This window comes from Schistocerca americana, chromosome 1 (genome assembly GCF_021461395.2).
Source record: "Schistocerca americana isolate TAMUIC-IGC-003095 chromosome 1, iqSchAmer2.1, whole genome shotgun sequence".
Taxonomy (NCBI): Eukaryota; Metazoa; Arthropoda; class Insecta; order Orthoptera; family Acrididae; genus Schistocerca; species Schistocerca americana.
This window is the reverse complement of record NC_060119.1, coordinates 373,363,898-373,383,913: the sequence shown is the minus strand read 5'-3', so window position 1 is coordinate 373,383,913 and position 20,016 is coordinate 373,363,898. Positions and strand designations below refer to the sequence as shown.

At 45.0% G+C, this 20,016-nt stretch overlaps 1 protein-coding gene across 1 annotated transcript in view; it reads left to right on the top strand.

Moving 5' to 3' along the window:
• Positions 1 to 20,016, top strand: part of LOC124551343 — a 70,856-nt gene that overhangs the window by 24,151 nt on the left and 26,689 nt on the right. The window contains exon 2 of the mRNA XM_047126410.1: positions 8,697 to 9,012. Within this exon, the coding sequence (XP_046982366.1) occupies positions 8,697 to 9,012 (316 nt within the window). The remainder of the gene's footprint in view (positions 1 to 8,696; positions 9,013 to 20,016) is intronic.

Sequence of the window (20,016 nt, the reverse complement as noted above, 5' to 3'; positions counted from 1 at the left end):
TTTGAGGTCCTTTCTAATCTTTACATTCCTTACTCTGTCCATTCTTGTTTTTCCCTTAAGTGCTCTGAGAAATTTCATTTCCCCTGCTTGCAGTCTGCTCCAGTCCCTTTCTGTCATTGTCCATGTTTCTCCACCATAGGTGATAATAGGGATGTAATAATTCTTATACATAAGAAGTTTTGCTCTTTCTGAAACGTCATTATTCCAAATCAGGTGTTTTATTGTTTGGTAGAAATTGCCTCCCTCCTGTAATCTCCTATCCGTAGATATTTCACTTCCTAAATAAGTAGAACTTTCTACCACTTTGAGGGGTTCTCCATTCAAGGTAATATTTCTGTTAATTCCTTTCTCTCTTCCAAATACCATTACTTCACTCTTATCTTTATTTATTTTTAATCCATACCTTTTCATTATTTCCTCCCACGCATCAAGCTCTAACTGTACATCTACCTCTTTATCACCCCATATTACCATATCATCGGCAAAAATCATCTTTTTGTCTTTTACTATATCTTTAAGTGCCCTATTCATTCCCACCATCACAACATTAAAAAGTGCAGGAGATAGAATACTTCCTTGCTTAAGTCCTTGTCTTATTTCGAAGTATTCAGAGTTCCCCAGTGGTGTTCTAATTCTACAATTGTGTCCTCCGTACATTGTCTTTATAACATTAATGTATCCATCTTCTATATCTATCTTCTTCATTTCTTCCCAGAGTCTTTCCCTGTCAACTGAGTCATATGCCTTTTCTATGTCTATAAAAACCATTATCACCCTTTTGTTATACTCCCAACTTTTTTCCATCAGTTGACAGATAGAAAATATCAGGTCGATCGTGCTTCTTCCTTTCCTAAACCCATGCTGTTCTTCACTCAGCTCCTTTTCTATCTTTTCACTTATTCGATTTAGTAAAATTCTTTCAAAAATCTTGGCTGTATGACTCATAAGGATTATTCCTCTGTAGTTTTTACAAAGTCTTTTATTGCCTTTCTTGAAGATGGGAACAATGTCTCCTGTTCTTCAGTCGTCAGGTATTGTACTATTCCTCCACACGCTTGATATTACTCTATACAGCCACTGCATTCCCACTGGACCTGCTGCTCTTATCATGTCCACTGATACTTCATCAGGTCCTGGGGCTTTCCCCACCATTCATCTTCTTCACAGCTTTTTCCATTTCTTCCCGTGTAATTTGTCGTAATTCTGCTTCCCAACTTCTCTCAATTTCTCCATTATTTGTTGTTTCCTCATGTACCTGCTCCTCAGCGTTTAACAGCTTCTTAAAATGTTTTTTCCAGAGATCTTTTATATTCCCTGGATCTTCAATAATGGTACCGTCCTCTGTCATGAATCTAAAACGAAAATATCTGTTATAGGATCGACTGAGTTATTTGTTGAAATAAGACGCTACCTTGGTAACCCAGATCTCAAGATTGCAGTTGAAGTGCTCGATGTGATATCCTTTTAAATGCTCTGGTCATTGGAGAAATCATAAGAGAGAACTAAGTCTCAACATTTCACTCTAGCCTAGAATTTCATACTGTCCGGAGAAACCGTTTGCAAACTGAGGTCTTTGTAACAATAGGTTCTGCGAAATCCCGGTATTATTGGAACAGACTTTAGTTATTATGCACCCGGACAGCAAATTTCTCACATTTTTAATGGTTGCACAGTGAAGTCCAGGAGGCTCGTTTTTCGCAATAATTGTTAAAATATCTAGTGTCCTGAAAGTTTCTTAAAGGCACTGTGTACTGAAACGCTTGGGAACGCGTAGTAAGCAACGAAATGAAAAGCAAATCTGGTTTGCGTGGAAAGCGTCCAGCATAAACTTTCTATGCTAGTTCTCAGAACATTGCGTGTGCTGTTGCATGACGTACGTTAAAAAGCCACGATAATAACGGCGCAGGGAGCGAACGACCGCGCGAGAAGTAGTTCAGTAATAAAGAGAGGACGAGATGAGTTCGTTTACATCTACTTTCATACTCGCCAAAACACTGTGAAGTGCATGGAAACGGGTACTTTCCGTCGTACCACGTACTACAGCTTCTTCCCGTCCCCTTCAAATATGGAGCGTGGGATGAATAATTGCTTAAATGCCTCTTAGTGCGCTGTAATTACTCTAATTTTGTCTTCGCAACCCCTACGGGAGCGATAGGCAGGAGGTTGTAGTATACTCCACAAGCTTCCTTACTTGACGCCGGTTCCTGAAGATTTTTAAGTAGACTTTCGTGGAATAATCTGCGTCTGTTTTCAAGTGTGTGACAAATCTGGTGTTTCATCATTTCTGTGACTCTCTCACGTGAGTCAAAACAAATCTGTGACCATACGTACTGACCTTGTACGTATACGTCGAATATCCTCTGACAGTCTAATTTGGTGCGGATCACACACACTTAAGCAGTATTCTAGGTGGGTCTCACAAGTGATTTGTAAGCGATCACCTTTGTTGATTGATTGCATTTGTCTATTACTCTACCAATAACCGAAGTCTGCCGTCTGAGCCTACGCGCTTACATGCCGCCGAGAACCCAGTCCGACGTGAACTGCATATTGGAAAGAAATTTGGCTCGCTGAGGAAAAGAAATCGGAGTGATTCGAGGGCTACCGTTTCGGGACTCACTGCACGCAGGGAAGGAGACATGCGAGTAAACGAAACGCTTCCTCACTCAGTCTGTTGAGGGTAACGAAATGGAGGAATACAAATCTACCGACTCGTCCCGAGTCGGGCATTACGTACGAGGAAAAAAGCGTGTCTTTAACGTAACGTTTCTGGCAACTGCGGAACACCACTTAGTTTCTGTGCTGGCGGAAGCTGTCGTCAGCACACCAGGCGGCGAAGAGGTTGCGAGAAGATCGGCAACAGGCGCAAGCAACGCGCCTCAGGAGAGAGACCAAAGGAAAACTCGCAAAGAACGCGCCGCCAACGTCCTCTGGGCCGCCAGTGTTTAGATTGTCGCCGCAGGAGTCAGTCAATACTTAGCGACCAGAGTAGTGGTGCTTAGCGGGACTTGTACTTCAGCAGCAGCGAAGCTAACGTGGACTGTTACGGAAGAGCTTGTACCACGACATCTGGACTATCTCAAGTTAAGTAGCTCTCTGTTTACGAGGGGCGTTTGAAAAGTCCGTGCAAAAATAAAAACTACTTTCGTGTTTGGAGTAAACCTTTTTTATTTTCAGACATAGTGTCCTTTTAGACTTACACACTGCGTCCAACGCTGTTCTAATTTCTTGATCCCTTTCGAACAATAGGAATTGTCCAAGTCTGCAAAATAGCTATTAGTTGCTGCAATCACCTCTTCGTTTGAATAAAATCTTTGTCCCGCCAGCCATTTCTTCAAATTTGGGAACAAATAGTAGTCCGAGGGAGCCAAGTCTGGAGAACAGGGGGGATGTGAAACGAGTTGGAATCTTATTTCCATTAATTTTGCGACCACAACTGCTGAGGTGTGTGCTGGTGCATTGTCGTGATGGAAAAGGACTTTTTGCGGTCCAATCGCTGGCGTTTTCCTTGCAGCTCGGTTTTCAAACGGTCCAATAACGATGAATAATATGCACCTATAATAGTTTTACCCTTTTCCAGATAGTCGATGAGGATTATCCCTTGCGAATCCCAAAAGACAGTCGCCATAACCTTTCCGGCCGAAGGAATGGTTTTCGCATTTTTTGGTGCAGATTCTCCCTTGGTAACCCATTATTTAGGAGTATAGTAATGTATCCGGTTACATCCACAGTGAAGAAGCGACGCTTAAAGTGCTGCGGATTCTTCCTGAACAGCTGCAAATCATCCTTGCAATACTTCACACGATTCCGTTTTTGGTCAAGCGTGAGCAATCGCGGAACCCATCTTGCGGATAGCTTTCTCATGTCCAAATGTTTATGCAAAATTTTATATACCCGTTCATTCGAGTTGCCCACAGCTCCAGCAATCTTACGCATCTTAACTCTTCTGTCATCCATCACCATATGATGGATTTTATCAATGATTTCTGAAGTCGTTATCTCCACAGGGCGTCCTGAACGCTCAGCATCACTTGTGCCCATATGGCCACTCCGAAAATTTTGAAAGCACTTACAGACTGTTCTAATCGAAGGTGCAGAGTCACCGTAATGTTTATCAAGCGGCCAGTGTCGTCGTTCCCGGCGTATTGAGCTCCTGAGGGCGAGCGGCCGTATTAAATCCCCACACCCTGCGAGGCGCTCTCTCCGCGGTCCGCGTCAGCGGTCGCTGAGACGCTGGCTTCGGCGTCTGTGGTGGCGTCGGTGTAATTGCCTCGTCCGCTCTAGTCGCCCGTTCGTTTCCTTTGCTGAGCATCTTTTTAATTAGACTCAGTGCGGGTTCCCATGTCCTGCTGAGGTTGTAGCTGCAATCTCGGTTGATGAGTCCGTCCCTGGTACGAATTTCGACAGCCTCTCTAACGACGCTGTCCCAGTATTTAGATGTCTGTGCGAAGACCCTGGTATGTTGGTAGTCTATTTCGTGATTTTCGGACAAACAGTGCTCTGCGACCGCCAACTTTTTGGGGTACCCAAGTCGAGTGTGCCTCTAATATTCTCGGCAGCGATCTTCGATGGTGTGCTCTGTCTGTCCAATATGTCTTCCCACATTGACACGGAATCTGGTATATGCCGGCCTTTCGCAAACCGAGATCGTCTTTGACACTTCCCAATAATGCTCTTGTTTTATTTGGTGGGCAAAAGACAGTTCCTACTCGGTGTTTCCTCAATATTCGTCCAGTTTTCCCGGATAGTGCGCCAGTATACGGTATATAGGCAGTGGCCATCTCTTCCTCCGCGACTTCTTCCGTCTCCACACGCTGTACTGTAGAGGTGGGGTGGAGAGCACGTCTGACCTGCCATTCCGAGTACCCGTTTTTCCAGAATACAGTTTTAAGGTGTTCGAGCTCTTGGGGCAGACACTCTGCGTCAGAGATGGTGCGCGCCCTGTGCACTAGTGTTTTTAGCACCCCATTCCTCTGCGCAGGGTGGTGGCAGCTATCCGCAATTATCTTGACTCACAAATCGCTATCGATGGCTCCTTCGTTCCCGAAATAGCAAACCGCGAAATGCATGACTTAAATAGCAAACAGTGACTGCTGTGCTAATAGGAATATCCTGGACAGGCTCAGTTCGAAAACATACCGCTGTGCAATCCACTCAGTTCCCTTCTACGATGCAAAATGTTGATCGGAGAAAAGAAACGAGCCAGAGCAACGACTTGGTGTAAGTGAAACCAAAGTGCTTTGGTGAACACCTGGCCTTGCACTTCGTTATCATATGACTAACGACAAGATTCGCAGGCGGTACGGAGTGGCATCTATTGTTGACCCGTCTACAGTGTATAATTTAAATTAATATTGTGTTTATACTGGTTGCTGGTGAGGAGGAAAGTTAGTTATTGGTATTTTATTAATGATCTCATTCATAATCAGTCATATAACAGTCATCACAGTCTCTCAAGAAAGTTATAATTAGTCTTTACTTGTTTAATCAGAATCGGACGATGACTCTCCTTGTCCGCAGTCTCGATGATTCGAAGCTATCTGCAATCCTGTGTAAATAAAATGTCTTGGTTTTCTGCGTTGCGTAGTCAGTCGTGAAACGTCAGATCAAGCGGAAAGTTTGCTTTGATAGAGTTTAATTACACGATCTAATAATTGCAGGTTCGTTTCCAATTCATCGGAAGTTCCCTTCTGATTACCAACGAAACGACACCTCCGTGCAAATTTCCAATTAGAGAATACATATATAATGAAATTCCTTACACATCTTTGACGTAAATGCTCAGTATATATTTTCTTAAGTAGCATACAATATGTTTTCAGTCTCTTTCTTCCAGCAATCTCGATAGCAAAATTACAATTATTCAGTGCGGCTATTCGGCACGGAGAAGATCCTAGAAGTCCTCTCAACACACGAGAGAGAATATTACAAAGAGTAATTATGCGCTCATGGAATAATAATAGTACTGTACTACTTTGCGCATCGATTCTGCGAGTATATAGATGGTCAAGTAGGAAACGTATTTCACTCATAGAATTGTGCAGGGATAATTAGTAGAATATAAAGAGATATTATATGTGGTAAAAAATGAAATGATAGGGTGGCATTCTTGGCCAGGAGGCACAATTCTGGGAAGATTGGCCGCCGAGTGCGAGTCTCATTTCAGTCGATGCCACATTGGGCGACTTGCGTGCCGGTGATGAGGATGAAATGATGATGAGGACAACACAACACCCAGTCCACGAGCGGAGAAAATCTTCAACGTGGCCGGTAATCAAACCCTGGCACGCTGCATGGGAGGCAAGCACGTAAACACCTAACGAAGGAAGCGGAAGTCTACAGTGGTATGGACACGTAGCAGATCCAGAAATAGTAGCAAAACGCTGGTTTTCGGTGTAAGCCGGTGGTAAACGACCATTAGGAAGCGTGAGATCGCGGCAGTTGGAGAACGAAAGCCGGAAGTGCGGACCCCTTCACACTGTAGGGCAAACGCTGAGGAAGAATAAACTGATACCTACACCTACATCTACATACATACTCCACAATCCACCATACGGTGCGTGGCGGAGCGTACCTCGTACCACAACTAGCATCTTCTCTCTCTGTTCCACTCCCAAACAGAACGAGGGAAAAATGACTCAAAAATGGCTCTGAGCACTATGGGACTTAACTTCTAAGGTTATCAGTCCCCTAGAACTTAGAACTACTTAAACCTAACTAACCTAACGACATCACACACATCCATGCCCGAGGCAGGATTCGAACCTGCGACCGTAGCGGCCGCGCGGTTCCAGACTGTAGCGCCTTTAACCGCTTGGCCACCACGGCCGGCGGAAAAATGACTGCCTATATGCCTCTGTACGAGCCCTAATCTCTCTTATCTTTGTGGTCTTTCCGCGAAATGTAAGTTGGCGACAGTAAAATTGTACTGCAGTCAGCCTCAAATGCTAGTTCTCCAAATTTCCTCAGTAGCGATTCACGAAAAGAACGCCTCCTTTCCTCTAGAGACTCCCACCCGAGTTCCTGAAGCATTTCCGTTACACTCACGTGATGATCAAACCTACCAGTAACAAATCTAGCAGCCCGGCAGCCCGCCTCTGAATCGCTTCTATGTCCTCCCTCGATCCGACCTGATAGGGATCCCAAACGCTCGAGCAGTACTGAAGAATAGGTCGTACTAGTGTTTTATAAGCTTCTCCTTTACAGATGATCCACATCTTCCCAAAATTCTACCAATGAACCGAAGACGACTATCCGCCTTCCCCACAACTGCCATTACATGCTTGTACCACTTCATATCGCTCTGCAATGTTACGCCCAAATATTTAATCGACGTGACTGTGTCAAGCGCTACACTACTAACGGAGTATTCAAACATTACAGGATTCTTTTTCCTATTCATCTGCATTAATTTACATTTAGCTATATTTAGAGTTAGCTGCTATTCTTTACACCAATCACAAATCCTGTCCAAGTCATCTTGTATCCTCCTACAGTCACTCAACGACAACACCTTTCCATATACCACAGCATCATCAGCAAACAGCCGCACATTGCTATCCACCCTATCTAAAAGATCATTTATGTAGATAGAAAGCCGGCCGCGGTGGTCTCGCGGTTCTAGGCGCGCAGTCCGGAACTGCGCGACTGCTACGGTCGCAGGTTCGAATCCTGCCTCGGGCATGATTGTGTGTGATGTCCTTAGGTTAGTTAGGTTTAAGTAGTTCTAAGTTCTAGGGGACTGATGACCACAGCTGTTAAGTCCCATAGTGCTCAGAGCCATTTTGTAGATAGAAAACAACAGCGGACCTACCACACTTCCCTGGGGCACTCCAGATGATACCCTCGCCTCCGATGAACACTCACCATCGAAGACAACGTACTGTGTACTATTACTTAAGAAGTCCTCGAGCCACTCACATACTTGGGAACCAATCCCATGTGCTCGTACCTTAGTTAGGAGTCTAATCAAACGCTTTGCGGAAGTCAAGGAATATGGCGTCCGTCTGATACCCTTCATCCATGGTTCGCAAGATATCATGTGAAAAATGGGCGAGTTGCGTTTCGCAGGAGCGATGCTTTCTAAAGCCGTGCTGATGCATGGGCAGCAACTTTTGTCTCAAGGAAATTCATTATATTCGAACTGAGAATATGTTCAAGAATCCTGCAACAAACCGATGTTAAGGATATTGGTCTGTAATTTTGAGGATCAGTCCTTCTACCCTTCTTATATACAGGCGTCACCTGCGCTTTTTTCCAGTCGCTCGGGACTTTACGTTGGGCAAGAGATTCGCGATAAATGCAAGCTAAGTAAGGAGCCAATGCAGTAGAGTACTCTCTGTAGAACAGAATTGGAATCCCATCTGGACCTGGCGATTTATTTATTTTCAACCCATTCAGCTGCTTCACAACCCCAGGGATGTCTATCACTACGTCCTCCATACGGGAATCGGTAAAATGTATGAACATAGTTCTGTTACAGTAAGGAGTCTAAGCGAATTGTTGTTGGTGTTGATGCTGAAGGGGCACTGACCTTCGAAAGTTGAAACAAACGATTTGTTGAGGGAGGACGGGAGGCGAGAAGGGGTGCCGCAAATCCTCTGGCCTTGGGCGCCGCCATCTGTAAATGCACCCCCGAGTGTTTGAGATCTAACAGTATGTGTGTCTGACGAGCGGGGAGTCAACGACCGGTGAAGGCGCATCCGTGTGGGAGACACCGAAGACGCGACGCAGCGTGCGGCGAGTGCAGCAGACAGCGGGCGGCGAGGTGGCGAAGGGGCGGTCGCCGGAGCAGTGACCGCCGCCGCCGCCACCAGCAGCAGCCGGCGCTGCCGGTGCCAAATACCGCAGCAGCAGCAGCAGCCAGAAGCTCCCAGGAATCCGACACCGCCGCCACCGCACTGCCGCGGGCAAGGCCACTCGCTGCTGCAGCGCCTGGCACTGCCTGCACAAATGGCCGCCCGCAGCAGTGAAAATTCTGGTGCGCAGCAGCACGGAATGAGCCACATATCGGTTAGCCTATCCTCATCTGGTGGCTGAGGTCATGGTCTGTCTATCTCTGAGGTCCACAAGAAAGACAAGCCGTGGCGCGTACGTACATCACAGCACGTGACATTGCAGGAGAAACTACACACATCAAAAAAAAGTTTTGCATCACCTCGGTTCCGAGAGTTCCTACCTGTACAGAAAATTGGAATAGAAATCAGCATGAACATCATTTCCGCCCTTTATACTGCTCATGAAAACCACACATTGCATGTTGTACCACCATACAGCGAGACCTTGAGAGGTGGTACCACCATACAGCGAGACCTTCAGAGGTGGTGGTCCAGATTGCTTTACACACCGGTACCTATAATACTCAGTAGCGCGTCCTCTTGCATTGATGCATGCCTGTATTCGTCGTAGCATACTATCCACAAGTTCATCAAGCCACTGTTGGTCCACAGAGTCCCGCTCCACGGCGCAGATCCCTCAGAGTGATTGGTGGGTCTCGTCGTCCATAAACAGCCCTTTTCAGTCTATTCCAGGCATGTTGGCTAGGGTTCATGTCTGGATTACATGCTGGCCACTCTAGTCGAGCGATGTTGTTATCCTGTAGGAAGTCATTCACAAGATGTGCACGATGAGGGTGCGAACTGTCGTCCATGAACACGAATGCCTCGCCAGTATGCTGCCGATATGGTTGCACTATAGATCGGAAGACGGCATTCACGTATCGTACATTCGTTACGGCGCCTTCCATGACCATTAGCGGCGTATGTCGGCCCCACATAATGCCGCCCCAATACAGCAGGGCACCTCCATCTTGCTGCACTCGCTGGACAGTGTGTCTAATGCGTTCAGCCTGACCGTGTTGCTTCCAAACACGTCTCCGACTATTGTCTGGTTGAAGGCATAAGCGACACTCATCAGTGAAGACAACGTGATGCCAATCCTAAGCAGTCTCTTCGGCAGGTTGTTGGGCCCATCTGTACCGCGCTCCATGGTGTCGTGATTGCAGACATGGACCTTGTCACGGACGTCGGAAGTGAAGTTGCGCATCATGCAGCCTATTGCGCACAGTTAGAGTCGTAACACGACGTCCTTTGGCTGCACGAAAAGCGTTATTAAACATAGTGGCGTTGCTGTCAGGGTTCCTCCGAGCGATAATCCGTAGGTAGCGGTCATCCACTGCAGTAGTAGCCCTTGGGCGGCCTGAGCGAGGCATGTCATCGACAGCTGCTCTCTCTCTGTATCTCCTTCATGTCCAGACAAAATCGCTTTGATTCACTCCTAGACGCCTGGACACTTCCATTGTTGAGAGCCCTTCCTGGCTCAAAGTGACAATGCGGACGCGATCGACACGCGGTATTGACCGTCGAGGCAAGGTTGAACCACAGACAATACGAGCCGTGTGCTTCCTTCCTGGTAGAATGACTGGAACAGATCAGCTTTCGGACCCCCTCCGTCTAATAGGCGAAGCTCATGCATTGTTGCTTACATCTTTGGGCGGGTTTACTGATATCTCTGAACAGTCAGAGGGACTGTGTCTGTGATACAATATCCACAGCTAACGTTTATCTTCCCGAGTTCTTGGAACCGGGGTGATGCAAAACTTTTTTTGATGTGTGTGTTTCAGCCAAGTTCAGTAATTCTTGACTGCGCGTTGATAGTAAATGACAATGTTAAGACCTTTAGTGGGTACCTTTCCAATTACATGTTGATTTCATGTGGGTCCTGTACGGAGCCGACCGTTCGCGAAACGCGGCGGGCAAGCCAACTGGTGTGGCGTCACAAGTTCGTTGCAGGGTCTGTATTTGTCGTGAGACCCCGATACCTCTCAAACCGTTGCTTGCCTGTAGAGAATGTAATTCTGTATCCAACAACAGCAGCAGACACACCCAGCGGGTTACAGGTCTGGCCAGTCTTTCACCCTGAGACAGTTCCATTTCTTGCAATCGTAAGAATTTTTGTTAGATTTATTTAGATAACTACTAATTCCAAGCGCAAATTTATATCCTAAACGTAAGTTTATTCTTATAATGTGCCTCTGCCACGTTGTTACGGGGTCTAACCAGAAATCCCTTGGGAAAATTACCCTGACTCATTAAAAGTATCAGGATACATCCTCCTAGTGCGGAACTGAAAGCTAGATGTCACGAGAAGCAGACGGACCATTATAAAAGGAGACGATCAGTATTTTGTCGTCAGTAAAGAAGTTATAACAGCAGAGATGGTCTGTTAAGAGAACTTAATTACTTCGGGCATGTATTGGTCATTGTATGTCAACTGAGCAACAAATCCATCCGATTTCAACCCTTCTAAAGCTAGCCAAACTAACTGTTGCTGATGTGATTGGGAACTAGTACCGAGAAAGAACAATCGCAGCTAAAGTGAGATCAGGCGGACCTCACATACTGACGGACACCATTGTGATGGGTGGTAGTACAAAATCACATGAAATCTGCGGGAGAAATCACTCGAGTTCTAAACTGCTACCGGCGGTCCAGATAGTGCACTGACTGTGCTTAGGGAGTTAAAAAGGATGGGGTACAACGGTCGATAAGTTCCTCATAAGCCACATACGAAGATCATTCAATAATTAAAGAGGCAAATTGGTCTTGAGAAAAAAGCGTTTATTTTTACCAAAAAATACTTTTCCTACTTTTCAACATAATACCCTTGAACATTTATGCACTAGTTCCAACGGCCTATAAGTTTTTTTATTCCGGCTGCAGAGCGCTCTCTACCCTGATGCTTGAACCAATTTAGCACAAACATTTTCACGTCGTTGTTTTCCTGGAACTACTTCCCACGTAACGCCTCCTCCAGTGCGCGAAACAAATGGAAATCACTAGGCGCTAAATCAGGACTGTAAGGGGGATGGGGCAGTACTTCCCAGCCCATTTTGTCGATGGTTTCACGGGTTAGTTGAGCAATACGAGGACGTGCGTTGTCTGGATGGAGAATCACGTCTCTCCTCTGAGATCCACAACGTCTCTCTCTCTCTCTCTCTCTCTCTCTCTCTCTCTACCTCTCTCTCTCATGCCTGGCTTCACCTTGTTTAAAAGCAAATACGAGTAGATGATAATTAATTGAAACCCTCAGCTGCCGGCAGGTGGTGTTGATATACCTCGATGGGGACAGCTGAAAATGTGTGCCCCGACCGGGACTCGAACCAGGAATCTCCTGCTTATATGGCAGACGCTCTATCCATCTGAGCCACCGAGGACACAGATGAATAGCGCGACTGCAGGGACTTATACCCTACACGCTTCCCAACTCCCAGTCGGGTCACACATGTTCAGGGTTTCAATTACTTATAATTTATTCTAGAGAGGCTGCACGGTCATCTATGGTATCTGTTCTTTCGAGAAAAGTTACTATCTTAATATTAATCGAATAGTACTGGATGTTCATTGTATGCTGCCCTTCGAGATAATCACAAGGAACTGGACCTTTTGCATCCCAAAACATTGTCAAGATGACTTTTCATGCTGATGCTTGGGCCTTGAATTCTTTCTTGACAGGTGAGTTGGTGTGCTTCCACTCCATACTTTGTCTTTTTGATTTTGGCTCATAACAGTGAACTCAAGTTTCATCACGAGTTAAAATTTTGCCGAGCAAGTGCTCACCTTCTCTTTCATAACGTTCCTTTAGCTCTGTGCACACTCTCAACCTTGTTCCCTTGTGTAACCGCATTAACCCCTTTGGGACCCATCTTGCACATGTTTTGCGGTACTTCAGCTTGTTACAGATAATGTTATGAACTGTACCAGTAATAACGTGAACCTTATCAACTATTATTTCCACAGTCACACGGCGGCGGGCACAAATAATGTCATCAGTTCAACTTTCAAGTGAGTTGAAACTGCAACTGGTCGGCCATAAGAGTGATCGTCATTCACTGAGTCGCGAACTGCTCTACCCTTCTGTAAAAATTTGCACGTTTCATACACCCTTCATCATAAACTTTATACATACTGCACTATATATTCAGTGGTTTCTCGCGTTCATCAAGTAAAAAACGAACAACAGAACGATGTTCAGCTAATGTGGACGTTTCAAGCGGACTCGCCATCTTGAAATGTATTTTTGAGGCTATAGACAAAACAATGTTGATACATCAGCAGTGATGCCAACTTAAAGTCATAAAAGTACCAAACTTGTCCTACTAACAGTGTTTTGCCCAGATCAATTTGTCCTTTAATGATCGAATGACCATCGTATTTCTGTAGTCAGTGTTAAGCGACGCTTGGGTGCTAGAAAGAGCAGCGCCACAGGACGACTGGAAAAAAAGTGGAGAGATGAATCGCGCCATATGATGTGGCAATACGATGGCTTTGGCGAATTCCGGGAAAACTTTATCTGCCATCGTGTGTAGTGCTAGCAGTGCAGTACGGAGCAAGTTGTATTACAGTGTGAGGGGCGCTCCTAGTGGTTAGTGTGTGGTCCACTGCAGTCCAGGCAGTGAGTACACTTAACAACAAAACTCAAGAAGACGGCTGGGTCAGTCGTCGAAATATTGTTTATAATGCTGACACAGCAACTCGGTAGACACACAGAAGCACGCCACTGGGCAGTTACAGCGACAAAACATGAGAGGTCGCGACATTCTTGAGATTTTTGATTTCATTCTGTAGAAGATTTTCAATAAGAGGCCTAAAGCCAGTCCGTGTATCTTCTTCTCTAACATTTATTGTATTTTCAAATTCGTGATTCTTCATTAAGTTGCGAATGTGATCCCAGCTTTCATTGCTCCTAGACTGGCGAAGGGAAATTTCATACAAGAGTGCTTAGAGCAGGATCCGTCTTGTGAAACAGCCCTTACAAACTGCCTCATCAGTCTGTTTTCATCTTGTTTCATTTGTAGTAGTGGAATTAAGATATCTAGATGCTTATATGTGTTCCATGCAACATCTTTTTAGTCCCAGGCACATAATATCTCTGATCTGGCCAAACTTTGACACTTCAGTGCTTTTCCTTTCCCGACATAACACACAGCGCACTTTCGTGTACCCAGCGTACTGTCTTTAACATCCGCATAATCTAAAACTAAAACAAACTTTACTCCATTATGAAAAAACTGTAGGTGATAGAAGGAAACGAACAGTTTTGAAATCTGCATAAAAAACTAGTTAAAAGCACATAATTATTTTCTGTCATCTGATGTGAACGCTGGTGTAATTACTGTGGTACATTCGTGGCGAGGTATAACCATGGTGTAACAAGGAATCGTGACACCGTTGTGTCTGCCTTGCGATATTAACACGCCCGGGAAGAAAGGGGGTATATATGCAGTATTAATAAAAGTTAGTCTTTAGCCCTCGAGACTCTACAACACTCCCTCGACACAGTAACAGGGCTAGATATTTAAAGCCCGTGTGCCTAAACCCACGTACCTGGTCCTTCCCGCGGCGGTCGATCTACTGCTGTCTGCACTGCCTGCTATGATGTGTCTTGTAATAGCTATTGTCGAGCAGGGAGAGGAGCCACTCACATCAACAATACCAAGTTGATCTGGTAGAATTCACTGTATTCTGTTAAACACTCGCACAGGGTGGGCTGCACTGTTCAGAATGAACAATGTTCCACAATGGACGTGATCAGTATTTGCGCTCCAAGTATGTGTCCGTTGTGACGTATAAGGTTGATGTCTATATGATGCCACACTGTGCATAGAACACAAAATAATTACTGCTCAGCGGATGTTTTATCAGTGTACAATTGGCACAGTTCTTCCAACAGTACTAAACAAATCAATAGCTTATAACATGAGCGTAAGCGTGACCGAATCGCCACGGGGATGCCCCATAAAATTTCGGGTATGAAATACGAACGAGAAAGTATTTGCGATTGTGATATTCAGCCAGTCAAAACGATATGTATTTTTTTCACTTAGAACTTGCGATTAGGATCATACTAGTCCACATTATTTTTCCATAACCATCGCAACGCGGTTGATTATTGTTCTCCCGACATGACACGAAACCTTTTGGATAAACATAGATACTGCGTCGTGTACACTGAAATTAAACGCAAAGCTTGAGTGGCAAGCATTTTCAGTTACTTCACCATAACTTGTAAGATACTTGCTGCAACCACAGCATCAACACAACACTACGCCCACGCTCCACGAAAGCTACGCCACGTCTATCCACTGTTGCTCTGCGCTCGGCAGAGAGGCGACTATCTATAGTCAACGATACAGTTCTATGCTTACACGATGTACACTTCTGTAGCCAAGGAAAAAGTTCCTAGTAACGACTGCAGAACGTTTGGGCATTGTTGCAGAGGCAGAGAGAAATTCCTCCTCGTAAAGACTACATTACTCTTCACTCCCTCGTACTGTATCAGTTGACGTCTCCAGTATTTCCAACTGTGTATAAATGCGTTTGGTTTGCGTCAAAAACTACATCTGAACGTCCATTCTATAAAAATGTTAACGAAGTGTGTTTTCTGCTATCGTTATTAAAAATCTAAATGCATATTACAAAGTGGCATTCATAAAATGTACTTGGTCGAAGGCTGTACTAAGTATTTCACGAATTTGTCGTAGTTACCACATCAGATGGTGCCCGCTTACAAATTACGACGAAAAATTATAAACTGAGGCGACCAAAGTCATGGTATAGCGAATATGCGCATACACAGATGGCGGTAGTATAGCGTACACAAGGTTTTATAAAAAGACAGTGCATGGCGGAGCTGTCATTTGTACTCAAGTGACTCCTGTGAAAAGGTTTCCGACCTCATTACGATCGCATGACAGGAATTAACAGACTTTGAACACGGAATGGTGGTTGGGGCTAGACGCATGAGACCGTCCATTTCGGAAATCGTTAAAGAATTCAATATTCCGAGATCAACAATTTACTGAGAATACCACATTTTAGGCATTGCCTCTCACCACGGACAACGCAGTGGCCGACGGTCTTTATTTAGCAACCGAGAACAGCGGCGTTCGCATAGGGTTGTCAGTGCTAACAGACAAGCAACACGATGTGAAATAACGGCGGAAATCAATTTGGGACGTAAGAAGAACGTATCCGTTACGACAGTGCGGCGAAATTTGGCGTTAATGGGCCATGGCAGCAGATCGACGCAAGAGCCTTTGCTAACAGCGTGACGTCACTTGCAGCGCCTTTCCTGGGTTCATAACCATATCGCTTGGTTACTTTTGAATACATTATGGGAGTGGCAGTGATCAATGTCTTACAAGTATTTACTGTTAAAAACAGTCTTGATCACGAGTTATTTATCAAGGTGACCGGTTTCGACCACTACTGTGGTCATCTTCAGACCATTGAGTAGGAACCTCTTTCTGTTGTAGTGATTCTCCAACAGAAAGGGGTTTCTACTCAATGGTCTGAAGATGACCACAGTAGTGCTCGAAACCGGTCACCTTGATAAATAACTCGTGATCAAGACTGTTCTTAGTAGTAAATATCGCTTGGTCCCTAGACAACTGAAACATAGCGCGTCTGGTTCAAATGGCTCTGAGCACTATGGGACTTAACATCTGAGGTCATCAGTCCACTAGAACTTAGACCTACTTAAACCTAACTAACCTAAGGACATCACACACATCCAAGCCCGAGGCAGGATTCGAACCTGCGACCGTAGCGGTCGCGCGGTTCAAGACTGAAGCGCCTAGAACCGCTCGGTCAACCCGACCGGCCGTCGTCTGGTCATCTGAGTCCAGATTGAAGTTGGTAAGACCTGATGGTAGGTTCGACTGTGACGCAGAGTCTACGAAGCCATAGATCCAGGTTGTCAACAAGGCACTGTGCAAGCTGGTGGTGGCAGCTTAATGGTAAGGGCTTTGTTTATATGGAGTGTACTGGGTCCTCTGGTCTACCTGAACTGATAATTGTCTGGAAATGGTTATGTTCGGCTACTTGGAGACAATTTGAAGCCTTTCATGGACTTCTTGTTGCCAAACAACAAAGGAACTTTTATGGATGACAGTGCCTTTTGCCACTGGGCCAGAGTTGTTCGCGATTGGTATGAAGGATATTCCGGACAATTCGAGCAAACGATTTGGCCTCCCAAATAGCCCGACATGCATAAAATCCTGCACCGGCAACTCTCTCACAATTATGGACGGCTATAGAAATAGCATGACTCCATATTTTTGCAAGGGGCTTCCAACCACTTGCTGAGTCGATGCCACGTCGAGTGCCTGCACTATGCAGGACAATAGGGGGTCCGACATTACATCAGAAGGTAGCCCTTGACTTCTGTCACGTCAGTGTATGCTGGTCATTACCATGGAGGTATCATACCGTATGCAGGACTTTCAAATTAAAAGCACACAAAATCCATTTTCATGCCCCATGCGGAATTCGAATCCGCGGCCTCCACTTAAACAGGTGGCAGTGCTCCCCGACTCGGATGAGGCTGTGGGGATGGCACTTGGTAACAGTTACGTAATGAAACTCAGTAACTATGCTTCCATCTGTTCCATCGCACTTCAGCCAGCAGAACAATGTTACCACCTGTCGATGGAATGACGGGGTGTCGCTCACGACCAGCAGGTCGGCTTTCGTCGTCGTCGCCACGGTGGAGTTGGGGCCTTCGACCGTAGATACTAATAGACTGGCCAAGCAGTGCAGCGGCTATACATCTGGCGTGGCTGCAACATAGAATCACGTGACTGTTGGCAGAACGTCGGCGGGAGTTCAAGGCAGCATTCTGATTCCTGATTTCACTTCCAGTATTTCTCAGTGGATTTCCTGCTAACTTCACCACATTAAATGTAGCTTATGTAAACACAGCTAGAAGTGATAAATTATTGCGTAACCACTGTACAAATTTAGTTTTACAGCCATTACTTCGCAATGAACTTTGTGAACTGCTGAAACACTTTCGATGTTCGGCAATATATTCGCTGCGAATATTTGAGTGTTGCCAATTATGAGATGCATTCTCTACTAACAATACGCGTTATGCACTGCATAAAATGTAAATATTGCGTGTGTGTGTTTTAGTGCCTTGGTTGTAGAAAGTGTTATAGACTTCATAAATCGGCATAAACAACGAAACCTGTAACGTAAACACACGTGTTCACATCGAATGTAACGAACTCAGTTGTGTCGTTCACTCACAAAACGTAAAGCAGTTTCATTTGAAAGCTCGTTTTTGGTTTGAACAGTTTGTTTCGTAGGTGTATCAAATAAGATATCTACAAAATCAGTACTTACTTACATGAATACTTGTTCCACAGATCATGAATACGATACTTCGCAATGATGTCAGTTTAATGAAAGGTAGACCTATCATTACATGACAATTCTTCCAATCACTTATTTATACCTAAAAAATCGTCTAATGAGTAGGAGCTGTCATTCATAGATTCTTTTAGTTTGATTTTAAATGCTGGTTGGCTATCTGTCAGGCTTTTAATGCTTTTTGGTAAATGACCAAAGATTTTTGTAGCAGCATATTATTTATCCCATACATTACAGCTTATTATCTGGAAACTAACATAGGCCATACAACTACCTTTTTGCAAATGGTATTCAGTATCTGTTTCTGATATTCGTATGTTTTGTAACTGGGAAGTGCCTGATGAGAAATCAAACCCCTAACTTGTTTTTGCAAATTGTTCTTTAAAATAATACCAGCATAATTCACCCCTTTTTGTACCAAAGTCAGATTTAATCTAGGATAGTAAAAATCGTCCTTTCTTCTTATGTAGTAGCAATGCACATTGCCATTGCTTTTGGAGTGGGAAGGGTTATTGGTAATAAATATCTCTCTCTCTCTCACTCTCTCTCTCTATCTCTCTCTCTCTCTCACACACACACACACACACACACACACACACACACACACACACACACACACACACATATATATATATATATATATATATATATCTTCTTCAAAGTGCTTCGAACAGATGCGTGTGTGCGCAGTAGGCTTGAAATCTTTTCGTTTCACTGTCTGTATCCACATCTGCCTGCGCCCTTCATCCTTTGGAAACCTATACGAAAGAGAAAAAGCAGCTTTGTAGCTTACCATTTCAAGAAATATATACGATTGCAATGTGCGCCTGGAAACACATACAGCACTACAATTTACGTAAGTGTGGCGTTCCGGGTAAGGATATGATACACACAATAGCTTATCAGTATTCAAGAAATGCCGCTAAATTAAACTAATAATACTTACACGTGAAATTTAATGTTACTTCCCTTCACAAAACGCTCGGTACAACCATAAGCACAACAGGATACCACCATTGTTTTGCCAATAGTCACGTGGTATAGCAGTAGAGATGTTGGTGCCACGAAATATACGTCATGACCAGTCTACCAATATCTATGGTCGAAGGTTGGGGCTGAATTCTACTTGCAGAGAGCAGTGTAGAGTTTTCTGGGCGCGCACCAGTGTGCGACGAGTGCCGTCAGGCTGTGTAAGCCAATCCCGGGCCCATCAGGCGCGCAATCAGCGCCGTAACCCAACTCTGCCCGCCCGAGGGGTGTCGCCCGCGACAATGCTCCGTGGCCACCCGCTGCCCTCTGGGAAATCTCGCCGCAGCGTCGAGACCACTGTGGCGGTGCCAGCCAGTGCTACCAACTGCGAGGCCGTGTCGTTGCGTATAGGCACTTCGGGGGCCGTGCGGCGAGGGCGGACTGTCTTTACCCGTGGAAACGTTTATAGGGAGACTGCTCTCTCCGTGCATTAGAGTTCATAAGCATGACATCAGGATACAGCTCGACCGTTCGATGTCGGCGGCACTATGGCTTATGTTGCTCAGGAGAAAAGGAGTGAGACTTTCGTACTCGGGTGCGGATATAAGGATGCTCTTGGAGGGGCATGGTTAGGGGCCACACGGAAAAATAGTATCAATGCTTTGTGGTACCGAGCACTTTCACCACGATACAGACTTTTTTTTTGATAATTACTAGCTCATATTTTTATGCATGTCAGTATTTAATGCTGATCTTACTGTTGATTCATTACACTTTCACTCTTTCCCCAAAATTTTGGCCGCATGACTAAGTTCCACCACGTACAGTAGTT